The sequence below is a fragment of the Lepidochelys olivacea genome (assembly GCF_965140295.1).
Source record: "Lepidochelys olivacea isolate rLepOli2 genome assembly, chromosome: 7".
In the NCBI taxonomy this organism is placed as follows: domain Eukaryota; kingdom Metazoa; phylum Chordata; order Testudines; family Cheloniidae; genus Lepidochelys; species Lepidochelys olivacea.
In genome coordinates this window covers 38734421-38755863 of record NC_140417.1, presented here as the reverse complement: position 1 = coordinate 38755863, position 21443 = coordinate 38734421, and the positions used below count along the sequence as shown (strand labels likewise).

Here is a 21443-nt window from a genome sequence, read left to right as displayed (position 1 = left end):
GTACTAATTAAACATCATTTAGTGATTATCTGGAAGCTTCTGGAGTATTGATACATTATCTCCTTTTATAAAGTCAGAACTACCAATCACTGGCTTTCAGCTAGAATGATGGTAGGGAAAATTAACATCAACGTTGCACAAATGTACTAGGGATGAGATTCCAGACATCAGGCCTTGCCAACACAGTTGCCAGGAATAGAAGGAAAATGGACAAAGAGCTTCAAACCACTGATTCAATGGCTGGCATTGCCACTTATCTATATGCTTGCCAGTATCACTTGAATAGGACTGTGTGAGAAAGAAGGGTGTAAGGGACAGTTGGAGACATAAGTGAGGATCCATAACACTTTTTCACATCTTTACTAGTTCAAAGTCATCTTAGGAGAATTAGAGTTAAAAAGAGAGGTATCTTTGTTAAGGAAAAGAGTAACAAAATCAGTATCTTTAGGTGTAACTGAATTAAAATGAACTCAGCTCTTTAAGGCCTGTTCCTAGAACAGATTTGTTGTATTGTACTATTAAAACAACAGCACCACTATGGATCTGCCACAAATTTGTGTACTGTATCTCAATAAATAAGAAAATGAACTGGTTGGAGCTAAAAACAAACAGAAGTTACTACTCTTTAAATATTAATTAAGCAGTACAGATTAGACATTTTGAAGTACATGTATTAGTCACAGTCCCCTAGCAGCAAATATCTAAAGTACTGATGAAACTTCAATCGAAATTGGTTCAAGGTCTCCTTTAAAACATACTACAAGCCTTTAAATTGATGGAACAATCACAAAGATTTTATGAGCCTCACACTTGGAGGAAAATATAAAGCAGTAGTAATAAGCAAAATAATTCTATTAATAATTAATTTCTAAGCAAATGAAAAAACATTTTTTCCTGAACTCCAGGAGAGATCTAGCATGATACAAATGTAAACTAAATATTTATTACATCTACAAACTTATGTTGCGAAGTCAAGCACTCTGAAGTTATGAAATATCCAGTGGCAACCTTAATCAGGTCCCCTTGTAAACCTTTAATTCCATGCTTATGTATGACTTTTCCCTCTACAGAACCCCTGCCTCAGTTCAGCGCACAAGATGGATGGGTTTCTGGGGATGAATCTAGACTTTGTAGTGAAAGAAACTTGTCTGTAGGACCCCTGCCCTTTACTGCAGAATTTGGAAGGGATGGAATGAGTTAGATAGAGGACTGCAGGAAGATACAGGAGTCTCAAGGTTTAGGCAGTTGAATACCATCCTTGAGAATTGAATTCTACTTCTGCTCTGCCACAGAGTTCCTGTGTGAAGGCACTTAAGCCAGCATTTTCATAAGTGACCTCGAATTGGACATTCCAGACAGTGGGGAGGAACACAATGCGAGACACCCAGTGTCAGATCTGCAGAAGTGCTTAGTGCTCACAGCTGCAACTGAAGCTGACTGAAGCTTTGCTCAAACATATGAAGTGCTATAAAAAGGCTAAGAAATTCAGGCTCTTGAGTTGGGCACCCAAAATTAGGAAACGATTTTGGCCTTCCTCTCTTCCTGCCTCCATTCTGAAGCTGTAAAAGGAGAATACCCCCCACCTCATTTCTGAGGGATGTTATAAAGATAAAGTAATTGTGAAGCACAAAGACACTATGGTGAGAACACCACAGAAACAAATGCCTAGGAGGAATTAATAATTATGTATGCAGTGCAGGTTTTGGCCTGGAGCTACACATTGCATGAAGATACAAACAAAAATTGAGTAACTACACACTCACTGAATGATGCAGGGGTCCTGTGGGAAAAAACCAAGCAGCAACCTTAACTGGAATTTCCTGACTTTTGACGCTTATCTTTGCAACCTTAGCATTCTTTTAACCTTTTTTTTTTAATTTAATTTCCTAAATGCTTCTAATAAACAAACAACGACAAAAAAATCATTATGTGGAACCACACTGGCCCCAGCTTGGGTCGGCAGCAGGGCTCAGTCCTTTACATCCATACCACTTGAGCTCACGGAGTGACTGAGAGGATAACAGCCTACTCCTGCTACGTGGACCAGCTCGAGAAGAGGATCAGACACTTTGCCAGTGGGTTTGACAACTATGTGCAGACAGGAGAGGAATGTAGAGACTCACGATTCCTGGGTTCATTTTGAGGTTCTGGAAGGGAGTAGCTGTAATGGTCACTTATCCTTTTGTTCCTATGTCCCCCAGCTTCTGCCCTCCTCCCCCTGTGCTTCTATCCAACCCTACCTCCTTCACACACCACAGGCTCCTGCCTCCCTCCCACTCTGCTTCTATATACCTACCCACCCTTCTCCCTCTCTGGTACCTCCCAACCTCTGGTTCCAGCAACCCCCTGCTCTTATTCTTCCCATGCCTCCCCACCCCTCTGCACTTAAATCAGGTAGCTTCCTCACTGCCTGGGCAAAGGCAGGAGGAGCTCTGAAAGCACAAGAGTCTCCCTACTCAGCCTCTGCAGCCCCAAGATGGAGCAGGCTCAGTGCAGACAATCTTCCAAGCATTTAGCAGTCACCATTAAGCATGCGCAAATGCACATTTTACAGAGGTTCATAACCAGGCAAATTTGGTGGAATCTTCCTGGGGAGGGCAAAAGGCAAATCCCTGACCCTATCGCAACCCCCTCTGATAAATTTCAAGTCTCTGGATCAATGCATGGCAGCACTAGAGCCCCCGCAACTCAGTGGGTGAAAGAATTTTTGTAAAAGGGGCAAAAACAACCTTTTTTCCTCAGAAATGGCTGAAACCACTGAAGCTGAAACCTTTCAAATATGTTACCTGAGACAGACACTCAGCCTGGGAGATTTCAGCCCCAACAGTTAAAACTTTGGCAGTCATAAACCAGTGAAAACAGGGTCTTCCATTGGGAAGTGTCACACAACCATAGCTATACAGGCAGCTCTTCCAGCTCTGCCTATAAGAAGAAAAAAAGGATTCTGTGCTTCTTTCATATTGCAACACAGTTTAGAAAAGCTTCTCAGAAGCAGACTTCGCAGAGATATGGCAGTTTTTCTAATGCATGCTTTTTATAGAAGGGCAGGTTTGAGACTTCAAATTGTTCCATTCACTCCAATGTTAAAATTAGCAATAACCACACCTCAAGAGGTGTGGCTTTGGTAGTCATCCAGAAGTTCAGACCCTTATCCAAACTTCCTTGGTCTGGAGGGCTCATCTCTGCGCACTTTAAGGCAGGCCAGTAATCCTAAAAGATCTATCCAGTCTATTTTGGTGCTTCTGCTTTTGGCAAGAAGTAGGTAAGAGGTGTATGAAAAAGGGGAGGGAGGAAAGAAAAGAGAAGCAAACCTTTCAAGACTCACTGGGGTTTGGGTTTGCCTCAAGTTTGAGGCAAAGTTTCGTGCCCATTTTTATTTGGCCTGAACCAGCACACCCAACCCTTCGTTTCCAAAAGTAACATGGAAATGTGGAGAGGGTTACCAACTTTTTCAGGGATAAATGTAATCCCACGACTGCCTACTTAAAAGGCAAAAATGTTGTTTATGGTAAGATACAAAGTTAATGATACTGTGTATCTAGGCACAAAACCAACATTAGAGAAGAAGATGAGAAAACAGATATCAGGATGGCTCTGTTTCAAGCGCACAAAACAGAAAGCGTTGTAGATATAAGTCGTCATAATGTGTTTTTTAGTGTCCCAAAACACAGGTAGCCACATCTTAGAAATCTCTGTAAGCAGCCTGAATAGGCATTGAGAAGGAGCCACCAATGGACTGTCCGAGGTGGGTCCTTCCAGGTGAGAGTTCAGATACTCATGTGGAGCAACGTGGGGAAGCTTGCACTGCTGTGGCTCATACTGTAGCAGTTTGTATACGAACAGTCTCATTCTCCCAGGCAGTCAGCTAACTTTCACAAGCACTGAATTCATAGACATTTTTGAAGATTTAAAAAACAATATTTTGTTTTAACCAATATTTTGCACTTCTATAGCACCTGCTATCTATGGATCTCAAAGTACTTTATGAAGATGAATGGATCAAATGCTACATGAGGTAGTTAAATGTTATCCTTACTTTCACAGAAAGGCAAACTGAAGTACAGAAGGGTTTAAGTGACTTACTCTAAAATCACACAGGAAGCCTATGTCAGAGGCAGGAATTAGACTCCAGATCTTTCAACTTCTATTCCTGTGCTACAACATCAAGCCCATCTTTCCTCAGCTTCAGATGCATTTCCTTCTTTTGACATATTTGAACTTCACAAGCCAGTTTTGTATGTCTAAAAATACCACCATATTAATCAGTAGTGAGAGCAAGAGAGATTCAGCCACTACCAGGCTCCCGTGATACCAAACCATGAAGCAACAACAGCTTCACTAATTGCAATAAAGACCCTATACACACAGGTAACATGTCCAACTCATTACAAAGGACACTTCTCCTTCAATCCAGAGTTGCTTCATTTTCTCAGTCTCCTCAAAGTACTGAGAAAGATTAGGCAACAGGTTGGCTATTTTCTTTCTATGTAATACAACTGGACTGTAAAACATCATGATTTAAAAAAAACAAAAACAAAACACATCAACCCACAAAGTACAATCATCCCTATTATATAATTATTTTAGCCAAAATAAGCTAGTAATGGTCCTGAACATTTGGAATAGCCACAAGATTGAATATGAAATGTAAATTCAAGATAGGAGTGGCAGAAGCTCCCTAAAAGTGGGGGGCCACCAGTCCCCAAACCATGCCCCCACCTTCTTCACGAGGCCCTGCTCCACCTCTTCCTCTTTTACGACTGGTAAAAAGTGATGGGGGTATGACTCCCCTGTTACAGAGCTCCTGATTCAAGATGGATAACAGCTCTGGAAAGTCAATCCTTCACTGTTTGGTACGGAGAATAACTTCTTAAACCATAATTTTTATCTAACCTACATTTGGGAGGTAGGGAACATGTACATGAGCTACAACCTACATCTAGTCATTGCTTTATGCAATTTAAGGAATTTTCTTGAAGTGAAATTTAGAGCAAACTCCAGTGTACCTACCAGTGACCCTGGCTTAATGAGGGCCCAACTCACCCGACTATTTTGATGGCTCAGTAACAGCCTTTAGATTTCACTCTAAATTAGCTGTGAGGTAAATATTTTTTAAACTAGAAGGCTCAGGACATCTTCATATTAGATCCACTGTAGGAGGCAGACAGGTAGCACACCAGGATGGGGTATCAACTATGGAGAAGGTGATGAGGTTTTTTTTGATGAAGGAGGAAAAGTCACCCAATCTTCACCTGTTTCCCCACAGCCAACCAATTATTTTCCCTCCATCAGCTGGCCTTTCCCAGTCCAATGTATATCTTTTTAATTTGAATATTAAACAAAGTTAAGCCTTTTCTCAGGTGGCTTTTATCACTGAACTCGTTTTCTAAGACAGTTCACTTTTTTTTTTTTTCTCCTTTAAGAACATGAAAGTATTGGTCTCTATTGGTATTGATATTGGTATCTCTATTGGTATTGATATGGCAAAATATTTATTTTACATGTAGTCTGAAACTTTTGTCAGTAAGTGCTTAGCTTAGTATAATTTTTAGGGCAAAAATTCTAGTCTCTGGTCTACATTGCAAATCTCTACACTCATTCTGCTCTCCCTGCATGAGTAGAAATCCTGAGGGAATTCTAAAGTTTCATGAACACAAGAAGAGCAAAATATCAGTACAAATTAGCCAAGTGCTCGACAGAGCAGAACTCTAAAGTAATATATATACACCACATCCCCATCACACCCCGTTTCAGATTTCCTTTGCCTTTTGATGATTTCCCAATAATTATAGAAAATAGAGAGGCGATTACTAGTGAAAGTTTCCAGTGGCTTCTCTCTGTTTCCCAAGACCAAAAGTCTATAATTTGAAGTTCTGTAACAAAGAGAGCTTGAGGTTTTAAGATTTGTACTTTCTGAAACCGAAAGGCCTATTTGTATATAATGGCATTTGTTCTTACCAGCTGTTAGTATGGTTTTAGAACTCTGTATTAGACTGGAAGTTCTCACAATTCCTGAAATGCCTGTGTAAAGGGAAAGGATATAAACACACAGATGTTATCCATCTTAGTCTTAAAAAAAAGTTTAAAAAAATTGCAAGTTAAATATTTTTCCAGTTATACAGTAAAGCAGCCTGTAAGTAAAACTTATAATTATCTTAACAAAAACTTTCTATTTTGCTTTGTCATGCTCATTCAAGAATTTGTTCCAAATGCTCTTCTAACATTTTTTTTTTTATACAACATGACATTGTTTATATGAAAAAAGAATACTGAAGACTTGGTAGTAATTAATAGAGTTTGATTCCATTAATTCAATCTTCCCCATTATATTTCTGCACCCAGTTGCCCAGTCATGGGTGGTTCAAATCAATCACGTTTCCTCAGCATGCACAGTTTCAGCAGGGCTTTGTCATTTCATATTTCCCTGCCTGGGCTTGTTAAAGAATTGAACAAACTATTTCAATATGAAATTGTGTTTTCACATTCTGTTTTACACCCTTTTCCCCCTGTCCCGCGTCAGTCTTATCTATTTAGATTATAAACTCTTTGGGGAAAGGCCTGTCTACTTCTCTCTGTTGACACAGTGCCAAGCACAATGGATCTTCATTCTTGGCTAGTCCTTAGACACAGCTGTAAAAAATACAATTAAGAATAATAGTGGCTGTAAAAATACTTTCAAAATTGTTTAGTCTATTTTAAAACAGCATTTAAGTTGTATTATGCAAGTATATTGTCTAAATTTTAACGCACACTTATTTGCGTGAACTTTTGTGTGCAACACAGCCTTTGTACACTATCACACACTGAAGAATAGAAGAGTATTGGTCTCAATTATAATGTTTCCATCTTCATGTGCATTACTTTGCTGCATTACAAAGTAAGAAGTGAGATTTTTCAGAAACAGTTTTTATTAAAACTGTATAATTAAAGTTTATTCTCCTTGACTGGAGAAATATGTGGGGAAATACCTGCGCATAAAGAAGAAAAATGATCACTGCTCTGACAGACTCACTATGGGGTCCTGGACAAATCACAACTGTGCTTTTTTCATTATTTTCTATGTCACAGTGTTGCAGCAAGGATTAGCTAGAGCTTGTCAAGTACTCTGAAGATATAAAGAACTGCACAAATGCTAAATATTTTCATTTATCTACAGAACAAGAACAGCATTGGCGGCAGCAGCACAAGTGTCTATACATTAACCTGCTAACATGACTCAACAGTTTTTTTTGCCCAAAGTTTGATGTCTTTTCCAAGACATCCCACCCTTGTGCTAGTTATAATGTGAGGATTTTGCAGTTTGTTGGAGTTATTCTTCCAAATTCAAATGAACTGAGTAGCACAATACACATTTGCATACCACTGAAGCTCAATATTTGATTGAAACTATGCCTTTGTTCTGACAGGCAAGACAGACCTGTCAGGCAACCAGAAAATTAAATGTTCTAATTAAATCCAGTTCTTGTTTAAAATGATTTCTTTTAGGATTTGAAACAGGAACTTTATATTTTTCCATGTTAATTTGGACAAGTGAAAGTTGATATACAAACATGAAGATTTTTGAGTACGTTTGCATCTATTGTATCCTAAAATTAAGCATTTGGGTACAATGCAACATCTCCGAATTATAATTTCTCTCTTCTGCCTCTACCCTTCTAAATTGATGGGCTGAATTCTCTTAAACTGCTTCCGTGTAGAACACTAATTCTTAAATATATCACTTCCAATCAGAGACTGCCTCCCATGCACCTACAGACCTACCCTGATGTACCACTAATCCACAGTCAGGGTCATGGGCCACTTTCAGTAAAACCTCTTCCACATCTCTGTTCTTCCCAGGAGGGTCTACAAAAGAAGTTATCTTTTGTTGAAGAGTCCTCGGCAAAGCCATTAACTGCATGAATTGACCTTCTGGACTTTTATCGATCTGAACATTACAAACACAAAAAACAAGGAAAATTGTGAACTCAATCACACGTAGTAAAGATGGTTAACACAAAATCCATGTTTCCAAAGTGAGCACAGAAGGGTTTTGGCTATCTTTGATCCCTGCTAAAGCTATGTTGATCATAAAGCTACAAAGTTGCATATATATGCAGAAAGATAATGCAGTCTATTACATGTGCACACACACAGAGCCATGGGCAACAGAAGTGAGAGCTCCCACTGCTTTTCCAGAGCATAATCTCAACCATGACCTTGAAAGGCAACCTAAGTGCAAGATTAAATTTTTAGGTAGCCATCCAATTTGCACATGCTATCTTGCTGATGGTGCAAGCAAGTCAGGAACACAATTGCTTATATGCATTTTTAATTTACTCAAATTACTCTTAAATAAAATAAATGCAGAAAACAAGGAAAACAAATATAATCTCAAAGACCATGGAACTGTGTTGAATATTCCATGTGCTGAATACGTTCTAAGTGCTGAATAAGTTCAAGCATTGAGCAAAATTATTAACGTCATATATAGGGATTCGCACTATTTTACGATTAGTTTTCATCAAAACTGTTTGAGAAATCTCTCTCTCATCTGCATTAAACTTTGCATCATGTCAGGTTTATGTAATTTGCAGGAAATGTTTTGGTCAACACCCTTTGCTCCACATTTTTAATTTTTTTAATTTCTGAACTTACTACTAAGTCTTTTTTTAAAAAAAACCTCTCATCCAAATAAGAGATTCCATTCTTCAAAGCAACAGTTCACTTAAAATATTTATTCTATTGCAAAGTTCCTCCATGCATTGAATTAAGAGGAGGTAACTGTTATTGGGCTGCAACTTATGGTTTTGATCACTATATTTCAACAATCTTTAGAATGTACACAAGAACGTGCACAGTAGGGCTGAGTGAACAGATTGGACAGGACAACACACTCCAGTGTTGTGATGCAAGTCCACAATCACCTGCAACATGGGATGAGGGGTAATTCAAAAGGGCCGGCATTTTCATCTGGTACTTTCTGCTCTGATGATGCACTTTCAAACCAAAGTGTTATTCTTGGTCATCCACTTCCTCCACGACATTCTCGGGCTACCTGAATTCCAGGGATGGACTTCTGAAGTAGGGGCTATGGTGGGATGATGCCAGGACTCAGTTTGCGTTTGGTTCATTGAATTGTGTGGCTAGAACTCAAACTTCTTTGGGTTCACTGAAACCTAGGCTAATTTGGTTGCAGATAGTAATACTTAGAATTGGACAATAAATCACTTACTTGTTGCAAACCACCTGTTTTTGGCCATCATACTCCATAATCTGCTTCTTCTGAATGGCAGTCATCAAGCCACCTGTTTTAAACCAGCCTCCTCCCCCTTGCCAAGACTCCCTCATTCAGCAGCCACACCCAATGAGAGGTTGAATGGCAGTTTACTGTGCACGAGAGCTAAACCTCATTCTTATAGATTGGTATTTGTGCCAAGTTTGCTAACTGCTGGAAGTAGTTGAGTAACAGAAGCATAATAAATGTAAATGAGAAAAACTAGAGAAATTCACACTGGTGCATTGTGCGATTCTTGCTCTCTGTCTAAGTAATAAAGCAATTCCACTTGTGGGTTTAAAACATACAATGTAAACCATTTACCTCTAGCCTGCCCAGCTGGTGCTTATACACCACTTGAGGGCACTCCTGTAATATGTTACTGTAGAGCTTCTGAAAATGGGGCACATTTTCTTTCACTATGTTTAGCACCTTTGATCTGTCTTCTCCAATTATCATTCTGAAATCACCTAAACCAAGGAAACAAAAATAGTTAACTGACAAAAAATCAGAAACAGAGAACACGAAGCCATGGAACACACAAGGGATTATCATAGCATAGAATTAGATACCAATCATCTGAAGCTGTTTATGCTCTGATTATTCCAAAACCACATGCACTCCTCAATGAGGACTGTCTTCTAATAATGAAGTACTTTTCATACACCTGCCAGCTCAAGGAGAATATCCTAGAGATTGTATCTGGTTCACACCATACTGTGCTTCCACTAGCCCACTGTGCTAATATTTTTACTGAATTAAAAAAAACCAAAAACTACACAACACCATTAAGTCAATCCCATCTCTCTAAAATGGTTGAAAAGCCCAAATCCTTAACAAATGAAGTTCTTAGCACTCACATCACAATTTTAACAGACAGCCAAGTGTAAAGTTATACTGAGTAGTGCTGGTGCTTTAGATCCTAAAATAAAGCACTTTAGAAATACCATAGGAAGAGATCAAATGCTTTGCACAGAAGTCAGTGGCAAGTGCATGCATGTATCTGAGGGCTGAATTTAGACCATAGTCAGCAGCGTTAGATCACATGACTAGGGTCACATTTCTCTAGGAATGAAATGCTTTGTAACGTATCTTAACACAACACAGGACTGAATATCTGTATTTTAGTATCTGTAATTTACATTTTTACTCATTTCCATCACCCCCCCCCCAATTTCCTTTTTCAATACATACTGGATAGTCAGTCCACGTAGTTCCTAATCCAATCAGTGGGTTTCAATGCATAGCAGACCCACTTGGCTAGCTCTGCAGCTCCTTCCCCCGCTTGCTGATGCTTCTAATCATCACATCTGTCCTGTCTCTTGTCCTCCCCCTCCTCCATTTATAGGAGGATAAAATTTTCTCCTGCTACATCCCTGAGGTGCAAAGTTCTGGGCTTCTCTCTTGGAAGGCCCTGCTGCGCCACATACCCTCTGGCCGCGTGCGCCCTCTGATCCTCACACCCCACCCCTCTTGCTCCCACTCCCAACCCTGCACACTGCTTCATCTTTCAGCTACCATTTTTCTCTTCTATCCTCCTCTCAGAAATGAAGACACTAGTAAGTATATCTTAGACATGGTAATTTTTCTTCCCTTAGGCAACATTTTATGCCTTTGTGATCATAACCACTAATATATATGCTCACCCGCTCTGATCAAACATTTGCCCTGCCCCCTAACCCCACTGCTCTTTTTCACTGGTAAGATTCTTCTGCTAAGCACTACACACCACTTCTTAGTTTTTCCTACTGCAAGACTGACATTACTTGTAATCTGGAAGTGCCTAGAGCAGTGGCTCTCAACCTTTCCGGACTACTTTTCTGTACCCTTTCAGGAGTCTGATTTACCTTGTGCATCTCCAAGTTTCACCTCACTTAAAAACTACTTGCTTATAAAATCAGACATAAAAATACAAAAAAAGTGTCACATCACACCATTACTGAATAATTGCTTTCTTTCTTATTTTTACTATATAATAGAATATAAATATTATACTTAAATTTCAGTGTATAGTATAATAAGCAGCATAAACAAGTCATTGTCTGTATGAAGTTTTAGTTTGTAATGACTTTGCTAGTGCTTTTTATGTAGCCTGTTGTAAAATTAGGCAGATATCTAGATGAGTTCATGTACCCCCTGGAAGACCTCTGTGTACCCTCAGGGGTACACGTACCCTGGTTAAGAACCTCTGGCCTAGAGGGTCCAAACGAAAACAGCCTCATCATAGAATCATAGAAGGTTAGGGTTGGAAGGGACCTCAGGAGGTCATCTAGTCCAACCCCCTGCTTGAAGCAGGACCAATCCCCAATTTTTGCCCCAGATCCCTAGATACTGCACTCAGTCTCCAAAACAACCATCCAGGAGACAGAGCTCACTCTAATTTGAATTACTGCACAGCTAATAGTATTATGTGAACAGCAACAAAATCTTGAATCAATTTTTGTTTCCCCACACTCAAGAGCTGAATATCTCAAGGCAGCAATTTAGTTTTATTATTTAGTTTAATGGATACTATGCACTCCTTAGCCTGTTCTCCCACAGCCTCCAAAGAAACAGTCCAAACAAACAGCTCTAGCTGAGAGCAAAACAAAGCTCCATCATGCCAAGCACAGCAAAACTTATAATCACTGTCTGCCCAAGATGCAGTGTGTCTCAGTGGTTTAAAAAGTAACTCCATAAAGCTCATGAACAACTTTATTAGGTAAAGAAATACAAAGAATCAGTGTCAAATGTACCATGTAAGATACTGGTTGTCTCAAAGGGATTGAGCAGGCAATATATAAAACAAGTTTCATCTACTGGGATTGTGAAAATAGTCAAGATTTAATACAACAGCAACAAAGCAAATAATAGAATCATAGAATACCAGGGTTGGAAGGGACCTCAGGAGGTCATCTAGTCCAACCCCCTACTCAAAGCAGGACCAATCCCCAATTTTTGCCCCAGATCCCAAATGGCCCCCTCAAGGATTGAACTCACAACCCTGGGTTTAGCAGGCCAATGCTCAAACCACTGAGCTATCCCTCCCCACCTCATCAACATTCACCTAATTTCTCAAACATCCCAAAATTGAAATTTTACCACTTCAATTTTATTCAGGCAGTAAAGCCAGCTCCAACATTTTTTAGCCAAATAAATGATCTCCTACTTTTGTATTAACTGTATCATTACTTACAATAGTCAAGAATTATCCTGACCGCCTGTGGTCATTGCAAATCCCACAGCACTTTTCAGAGAAGACTCAGATTCCAACTGGGGTGACTATGTAACCCACTAGTAAGTGTGCCTAGCTAAAACACCCTTTACCACTTCACTTAGATACAGTATTCTTTTTTCACTTCGTGAAATGCGTAATACTTTTCACCCCAGAGGGTGCTGCATTTCAGTGGTGGGTGAAGTGATTCATATATAACTTGTGGAGTGCTTTGAAGTCTTTTAAATGAAAACTTCTCTTATGAATAAACTCTTTTCTAATATTTTGGAAGAATGGTATAGAGGATTGCAAGAGGGAATATAAAATTACATGAGGATGGATTGTTTTAAAAACCGATAACTGCAAACTTGAATAGGATCTCCATAATTAAAATGGCAACTACATCTTTAGAAAAAGCTGTTGATAAAAAAGAAGATGCTGAAGAATTTGATCACAAAACATAATATTTGACTAACAATAAATCTCTTTAGCATCTGTCAGAATACTGACTAGATAGACCTTACACAGCGGAGAAGGATACCACGTGTATTTTCAGGCCTTTGAAATATTAAAATCTAAAGTTTGCTGAGGTATCACATAGTAACATAAGAACAAGCTCATCCCCTTATTATCTTCAGGCACAAACTAAATTCTCAAGTGTGTTTTCAAGGTCTCCTGAAACACAGCAACTATCACTCAGCCTTACCTGAAGGGCATCTCAATATCTCCTTTGGAACCAAACTCTCATGAAGTTACTGGAGCATGAAATATTGTAGGCACAATGCAGTATGGTGGAACCTTGTTCCAGTTGAAATTGATAGAAAAACTCACACTGCATTAAAATGCAGGATCAGACCTTACACATCCTTCCTTAGCTCAACAAATGTATGAATAGTCACAGACTCACTGAGCCACTTCTATACTAGAGCTAACCATATATTAGACTTCCTATTATTTGTGGTATTATTTATGCAGTATTACAGCTCAAACTACAAAGTATGACATCTTACCAAACAAAGACTTTTTTTTCAAGAGAAACTTTAAATACATATACTAACCAGAGTAGGAGAGTCCTGCAATCTGCATATAGAGGTCTTCTTCAGAGAAACTTTCTGGCAACATGAGAAAGGCTGCTGTGACTGCACTCTTCAGATTGCTAAGTAGGGCAGCCTGCAGCTTGCCATTTTCATTCTGTGTCAGTATTTTCACCTGAAAAAAATCAAAATATTTGGGAGCAAGATTTCATCAGGAAAATACCTTTGAAGATAGACCAATAATTATTACTCAATCCAGTGTGTAAAAATAAACTACATTTATTTAAAACCATTCACATCATTATGATGTAATTAATTAACCCTAGAGCAGGGGTGGGCAAACTTTTTGGCCCAAGGGCCACATCGGGGTTGCAAAACGGTATTGAGGGCTGGGTAGGGAAGGCTGTGCCCCCGCAAACAGCCTGGCCCCCGTCTGACTCCTCGAACTTCCCACCCCCAGTGCCCCACTCAGAACCCCCGACCCATCCAATCCCCCACCATCCCCTGACCACCCGCTCCCTGGACCCCTGTCCCTAACTGCCCCCCAGGACCCCACCCCCTATCCAACCCCCCCCGCCCTGTCTCCAGACCACCTCCCCACTGAACCTCTGCCCCATCCAACCACCCTGTCTGCCCCCTGGGACCTCCTGCCCCTTACCCAACCCCTCCCTCCCCCTGCCCCCTTACCTTGCCACTCAGAGCGGCAGGACAGGCTTATTTGAAAGCCTGGGAGGTAGGCGGGCACAAGTCGTGCTGCCCACACAGGGGTATAGCTGCAGGAGAGGGGAGACAGCGAGGGAGTGAGGGGGGCAGTGGAGACTAGCCTACCCGGCCGGGAGCTCAGGGCCCAGGCAGGATTGTCCGGTAAGCCGGACGTGGCCCGCAGGCCCTAGTTTGCCCACCTCTGACCTAGAGTGTGTCCATTTTCTATGTAAATGTTCCCTTTGCAGTACTAATACCATATAGTCACAAGACAGCAATGAGTGAAAGCTATTCGCTCTTCTCTTGTATCTACAGAGCTCTTTGCCTTCCCCTCTTTTAGAATCCTGGGATTAATCAAAATAACAATTCTGAGTGAGTGTTAAAAAGACACATCTGGTGAGGAAACAAGAAGTGACAGAAAACCTACTACACTAGTGTGAGAGAGAAGGAAGGAGTGAATAACGTGATAAGAGTGGAGCTCTCTCCCTGGTAACCAGGAAACTCATTCTCCCTTTATCCTTAACAGGCACCCTTGTGGTTTCTTTGGTCATCTACCATATGACAGGTTAGGAAATCCATGAAGTAGACCCTTACACAAATTAGTTCTCCTCTTAGGGCTGGTCTTCACTACTGGGGTAAGTTGACCAAAGTTACGCTACTCCAGCTACGGGAATAACTTCGGTCGACTTACCCTGGTGTCTTCACTGCGCTGAGTCGACAGGAGACGCTCTCCAATCGACTTCCCTTACTCTTCTTAGAGAGCTGGAGTACCAGGGGAGACCAGAGAGCGCTCTGCCATCGATCTAGCGGGTCTTCACTAGATAGTGATCATCAGATAGAGATTAATGGAGAGTCACACATGCAAACAGAGTGGAACACAGAAGTCGAGTACGTCTATACACCTCCGAGAGAAGTTTGCTCTTCCAAGGCAAAGCAGTGTTATTTCAACTGATTTGACTTAACTGTAGACCCTAACACCCTGAATAGAAAATGCATGTATTGGGACATAGGAGGCTGGTTGTTACCAGGATAAAACAAATCTTAATACAGAACCTTATGTCGACAAAGCTACTTTGGGCTACAGGAGAATAAACTTTCTTACTGTGGTTTCTAAATGCTCCTGTTGTTTCTGTTAGGCAATGCTGAATTGCTTTGCTTATAAGAAACAGATTTTCTAACAAGTGTGAGTGCTCCTGCAAAGCTACATGCATATTTGCAAGGGGTGACTATGGGTACAAGTCCCACTGAAAGTTAACGGGCTTGTGTGCCCAAGTTACTTAGGCGCTTTTGTAAATCACACCTTGTGTCCACAAAAACCTGTCATTGGAGTGTACAATTTAGCAGCTAAGCATCTGTGTGATTATTTGCCATAACTCTGGTTTGTTTAAAGAAAAGTGGAGTTAGGAGGTGTGACTGGTGCATTGTGCATTTTTGCAAACACAGGCATTGTGCTATCCTTTGAACATCTTGCCCCAAATACGGTACAAAGAAATCCAAGGCCTCCTCCACCTTAATCACCTGTTTCTAATGGAACTTCCATATGATTTAAGAATGGAAAAGAAAGAATGAAAAAACAGCCAAAATCAGATTCTGTAAATGAAACTAACAAAGGAATTATCTAGTTAAAATATTTAATGCCTTATGTAGTTAGGATGTGGACAAAGAAAGGCCTGACAAACAGATTACGGCTAAAACTCCACTTTAAAACAGGGCTGAAATCAGAACAAAGTCCCAATACTCTATGGCAAATGTGACAACATATGCTTTTTTTTTTTTTAATTTTCCCCTGCATTTGAAGTGTGATGTAAAATCTAGACAATTGTTTTGAGAGTAAACTGGTTCACAGAAGTTTAAGACAAATGTTTTTTATTTACCGTGCTTAATACTTTAGAGATATTGGCTTTACAAGCAAATATTTTAGGGTATTATTCTTCTCCCACAAACTACTGTATTTTTTCCTAGCATTAAAATTGATCTGAGAAGACAATGATGAAGTGTTAGACTACACTGGAAGAGTTACTGGTGAGCCTAAAATGAAGCTGAAAACATTTAAAACCATAGAACAAATGTTCTGAACACCTGCAGACTTATTCAAATGTGATCCACCAAACAACAACATGGGCTAGTCAAGGTGACAAACTGACTTATTGGCAATGCCCTAATGTTAGGGATTTTTGATCAAGCACTTTGGAAACTCACACAGACCAACTCAGAAATATATACTTTGCTCATCAATGCATGGAACTTCAAAATCTTTAAAAATGGATTGGAATATTGGTCTGGGCTGTGCAAAGAAACTACTCACAAAAAAATAAGTCACCAGAACTTTAACTAATGGGCAGAGAATGAGACTGATTCACTTGAGCATCTCATATATAAGTTTAGAGACAAAGTTAAAGAATTTTAGGTGACCTAGTCTGAATCTTTCAAGTGAAGAAAACAGATTCATTGAGAGGTTAATTGAGGGATAGTCTAGGGCAGTGGTGGGCAACCTGCAGCTCCCAATAGCTGCAGTTCACCATTCCTGGCCAATGGGACCCGTGGGAAGTGGCGTGGGCCGCAGGGACATGCTGGTCGCAGCTCCCCACAGCTCCCATTGGCCAAGAACAGTGAACTGCAGCCACTGGGAGCTGCATGCGGCCATGCCTGTGGACAGTCAACGTAAACAAACTGTCTCACGGTCCGCCAGCAGATTACCCGGATAGGCCGCGTGTGGCCCACGAGCCACAGGTTGCCCTCCACTGGTTTAGGGCTCCTAGGTTCCACAGTATACAAATACATGTTAGGTTATCCTTTTACCTTCCAGGATTCTAGGGGCCTGAAAATTAGGTCTATTGCACACAAAAGACCATGTTAACAAACCAACAAGGTTGTAAAGTTAAGTGCTCGAAAGTGAGGAAATGCAAAATTAAGGTTGATAGTGCAACCTGAAATTTGGCTTCCTTCCATGTATGCCATGATGTGCATATTTTTCCCACAGGACCCCTGCCTCATTCATTGCACAGAATGGACAGTGCTCACTTAATGAGTAGCTATTCAATGTTTTGTTTTCTCCTCGTTCAGTGGATGGCCCTAGACATTATTTCTTCTTATGTAATGCCTCCATCACTGGAGTTGTGCAACCATGGCAGCCCATTCTGTATGATCCTCTGCCAATTTCTTTGTGGATTGATATACCCCACCCAGGATATCATATTGTACATCCAAGGTCTTTTTCTGCCTTGGGTTCTGCCATCAACCTGCCTTTCCAGTGCCTATAGACAAATCTCCCACTAAACCCCTTAAAATGTGCCCTACAAATCATATCTTTGTCACAAGATCCAGTGTTTGTTGAGTTCCAGTCATCCCAATACTTTTTCGTTGGTTTCACAGTCTATCCATAATATTTTTAGAACCCTTCTACACCACCATAATTTGAAGAATGATACTTCCTGTATTATCTATTGTTTCAGTGTTTGTGTTTCACAATCATGATTTACCATACACCAAATATAAGTTTTTAGGATCAGAATTTAGTCTTCAGATTTATGTCCCTTTTGCTCTTGCTATTCTGGTGCTGACTTCGATATCTGAACTTCCATCTTCTGTAATGACGCATCCTAAGCAGCAATAATTTCTCACCTGCTGTGCATGGTTCACTGGAATCTTACATGTTTTCCCAGGATCGTTGCACTTTGCCACAGCTTTTGTCTTGTCCACGTTCAACTCTACACCATATTCTTTGCCTCATCAGACCTTCTTCTGAATCAGCCAACAGCACATAGTGAATGTTATTCACTCATTTTCCATACACCTTAATACCTTCTTCTGTTTCTTCAATTAATTGAACACTCAGTATAAATGTTGAATGAAGCTGGTGACATTACACAATCTTGTCTCATTCCTCTTTTGAGGTCTAATAAAGATCCTCAAACACAGATTAATCAAGTAAACCAGCTAATAATAGATGAAGACGTCATGGCAGCAATAAAGAGACTTCCAAATAGAAAAGGACCAGGTTGCGATGGAATAACGGCTGAATTGTTAAACAGCATAGAGAATGAAGGCTTGAAAGCCCTTACAGAGGTAATGAAGAGTATGTTTGAGACAGGTGAATTGCCAGAAGACTTTACAACCTCACTGTGTAGCCTAATACTCAAAAAGAACAATGCTAAGGATTATAAAGAATATAGAACGATCAGCCTAATATCACTTGCCTCTAAGTTGCTTTTGCAATCTGTTCAAGACCTAATGCAAGGGAAGATTAATAAGGAAATAAACAAAAAGAAAAAAAAACGGCTTCAAACGGAAAAGGCATGATAAACACCATTATGAACATGAAGCTAATATTAGAAAGATCAACCGTTTCTGTAGAAATGCATGCTGCTTTGATTGTTACATGTATGAGTTGTGCTTGGTTGTTACTGTAAGTTTTCTCTATATATACACAATGACACTGCAATATATATACACACACATGTAACATGAAAATGACCAATGTCAGAATGATACTTAATGAAGCTTTTATTCATCTCAGAAAATTCACTGAAATGCCACTTGTTCTAAGTAACATTATCTGGTTAGGTAGTACCGGATTTTTTTTTTTACATCTAGCATAATTACTTGAAGAAAACAAGCCAGTTATGAAGTAGCTAGTATTGTGTTTATCTGTTTCTTCAACATACGGCTAAATAGGAAGTTGGCTAAACAACACTATATGTTGTGTTCAGAGTGAAAAGTCAATAGACTCTTGAGACACAGCCAAAGAGGCCTGGGAAAGAGTCTAAATAGCCATTTGTACCCTATTAGAGATGTCCTTATTTGAACGTAATGGATATCATTAACACTACAGTAAGAATATTCAGTTGAGGCAACTTATTTTTAAGAAAAAAATACTTGTAGCAAGAGTCAAGCCAAAAAAGGTTCAAGCCACAGCAAATGCTTCTGAGCACAGAGGTGTACTTGTGAAAAGGTTGGGTAGTTCTGAATCAGTACAGGCAACCTCCTTACAGCACAACACTAGAAACATGTTATTCTTTTGTAAGATTTGCCCCTCTACAAGAGAGGGGATGGGGAAGTCCATTTAAATAGTTTAAGTCAAGATTAATACGCCACCAGCCTTGTATCCAGAGAACTTGCTTTTGACACACTACTTTGCAACCAATGCTGTCTTGTAATATAAACAATCCAGGTTACTGTATCACCAACAAATTTAGAAATAAAAATAGCATCCTTATTATCCATGTTTACAGACAAAACAAAATTTCACTACAGTTGTTTTAAAAAGTTTGTATCAGACGTTCAACAGCAGAAGTGAAACTCTGACCAACAAGAACAACCTAAAATGTGAAGCCTACAAAGAATCGGAACAAAGGTTTTTGCTCAGAAATTCTCTAAGTAACATTGTATAAAACTCCTCATTCCTATTAAGTAGCAAAGTCTTGCAGATTTTAGTTCTAGACATGGATGGGTATGAAAAGGAAAGATGGTTTGAGGCTTCAATGAACATAGCTCAAACTTGAGCAAAAGAGCAAACCCTGCAGTCCTTACTCAGCCAGAACTCCCATTAGCTTAATGGGAAGCACTCAAACCAATCATTTCTTCCGCCTATCAAGCACATATGCTTGAAAGGCTATTTCTCATGGACAGTCCTAAACATCAAGTGTCTAACTCCATTGTGATGATGGGTGTGTGTGTGGAATTTATCCTAATTGCAAGTTCAACCGTAAAAAAGTGAAAGTTCTAAAATGCCACAATAGCCTATAACAACAAATGGTGATGGGAAAAGGTACGAAAGGGAGACAAGAAGACTGAATTAGTTCAAAAGGGCCTACTGATATAACTCAAGGACTGTGTTATCATGATGCCTGGGAAACCAGAGAAGTGTGGGACTGGAAATCAGTGAATCAAAATTCATGTGTCAGAAATTAGACCTAACTGGTGGACAAAATAATGAGGGGATGGACTATTCCGCCCATCATTCCCATTTGGGGAAGAGACCTGGGGGGGGGGGGGGAGAAACTGGCTACTGCAACGATGGCTGACTGAAAGAAGGGGAAGGAATGACCTTCATTATCATTACTGCCACCCCAACCATCTCATAGGATCCCAGGATTCAGTGTGACAATATTGTGCCTTCGTCATCCTGATCCTAACACGTGTCCTGAGTCGACCAGGCCAAGAGAGGACCCAGCTGACCAGCTCCAGCTTTACTGGCTCCAGCTGAACCCCAACCACCACCCAGGATGTGAGGCTGTCACAATCCCTACACCCCCATGTGTGTTTTACTTCCCCACTTTAAGTTTAGCTCTTTCCCATTTCTCTTCATTTGCCCTGTTTAATAAGAGTCTGGCTAAGACAGTCAAGACTGCATATTTTGCAACACTGCTATAGACCTGTGACCAGAAGGAGGCAGCTAAAAGCAATGCCCTAAACAGTACAATGTTGGTGCAAGTTTGCCAAGTCACCAAGTGGCTGATAAGACCATGTACTGTGCCAGTGTTTTTCCAGCAGTGACGCAGGAAATGAGAATCAACACCAGAGACAGAGGCAGAGGCTTCATTTTTCATCTTTGCTGTTCTTTTCTCTCCCCTCTTGTGTGCATGTTTTATTTTGTCTTCCAGAAAATACTATAATGGCAGCAGCTCTAGCCCATCTCAACTACCTTCTTCTCTTTTCCCCAAAAATAACAGTTAACGCTATTTTTAATATTACCTAAAGGACTGTCAAAAAACGGGGGTTTCTTTCCAAAAACTCTTCTGCTAAAGGAAAAGGGAACAAGAGATGATGTTAAAATAAAAGCCTTACTTCAAATTTTATATTTCAAATATTTGAACAGTTTTTTTCATTATCTTCAATAAAAAATGTTTAAAAGGATGTTTAATGTTGTGTTTGCCATGATACTTAGCAGGCTGAGGTCACTGTATATTAAACCCCAAACCTTATTTTAAACTGTTTAATGTTGGACAGTGACAGGGTCATGCTAACACCTTTGACTCTTCGGTATCTACATTCCATCTAAATTAATACAACTCTGCCTTCCATTATGAGCGTACAACTCCCACTGAAGCCAAGAAGGGATGCAGAAAGTGAGGCTTGCACATGATAGAAAGGCAGAATATCTCAAAAGCTGTAGCAAAAATAAGTAAAAATGAAAATAATTTTTTTTTAATCGTTGAAGTTATTTGGAAATTCAGAGATCTTTCAGATTTTTTTCAATGTACTATGTGTCTGGAGATTCAGACTATATTTATCTATATATTCCAGCATATTACATGGA

General features: G+C 39.9%; 1 protein-coding gene across 2 annotated transcripts in view; it reads right to left on the bottom strand.

Moving 5' to 3' along the window:
- TAMM41 (TAM41 mitochondrial translocator assembly and maintenance homolog) overlaps positions 1-21443 on the bottom strand; it is a 39595-nt gene that overhangs the window by 8048 nt on the left and 10104 nt on the right. For both annotated transcript variants that reach the window (XM_084634469.1, XM_084634470.1), the window contains exons 4-7: positions 13508-13658; positions 9581-9726; positions 7762-7927; positions 5959-6021 (exon numbers count right to left, since the gene is read on the bottom strand). In XM_084634469.1, coding sequence (XP_084490595.1) covers positions 5959-6021; positions 7762-7927; positions 9581-9726; positions 13508-13658 — 526 coding nt within the window. The remainder of the gene's footprint in view (positions 1-5958; positions 6022-7761; positions 7928-9580; positions 9727-13507; positions 13659-21443) is intronic.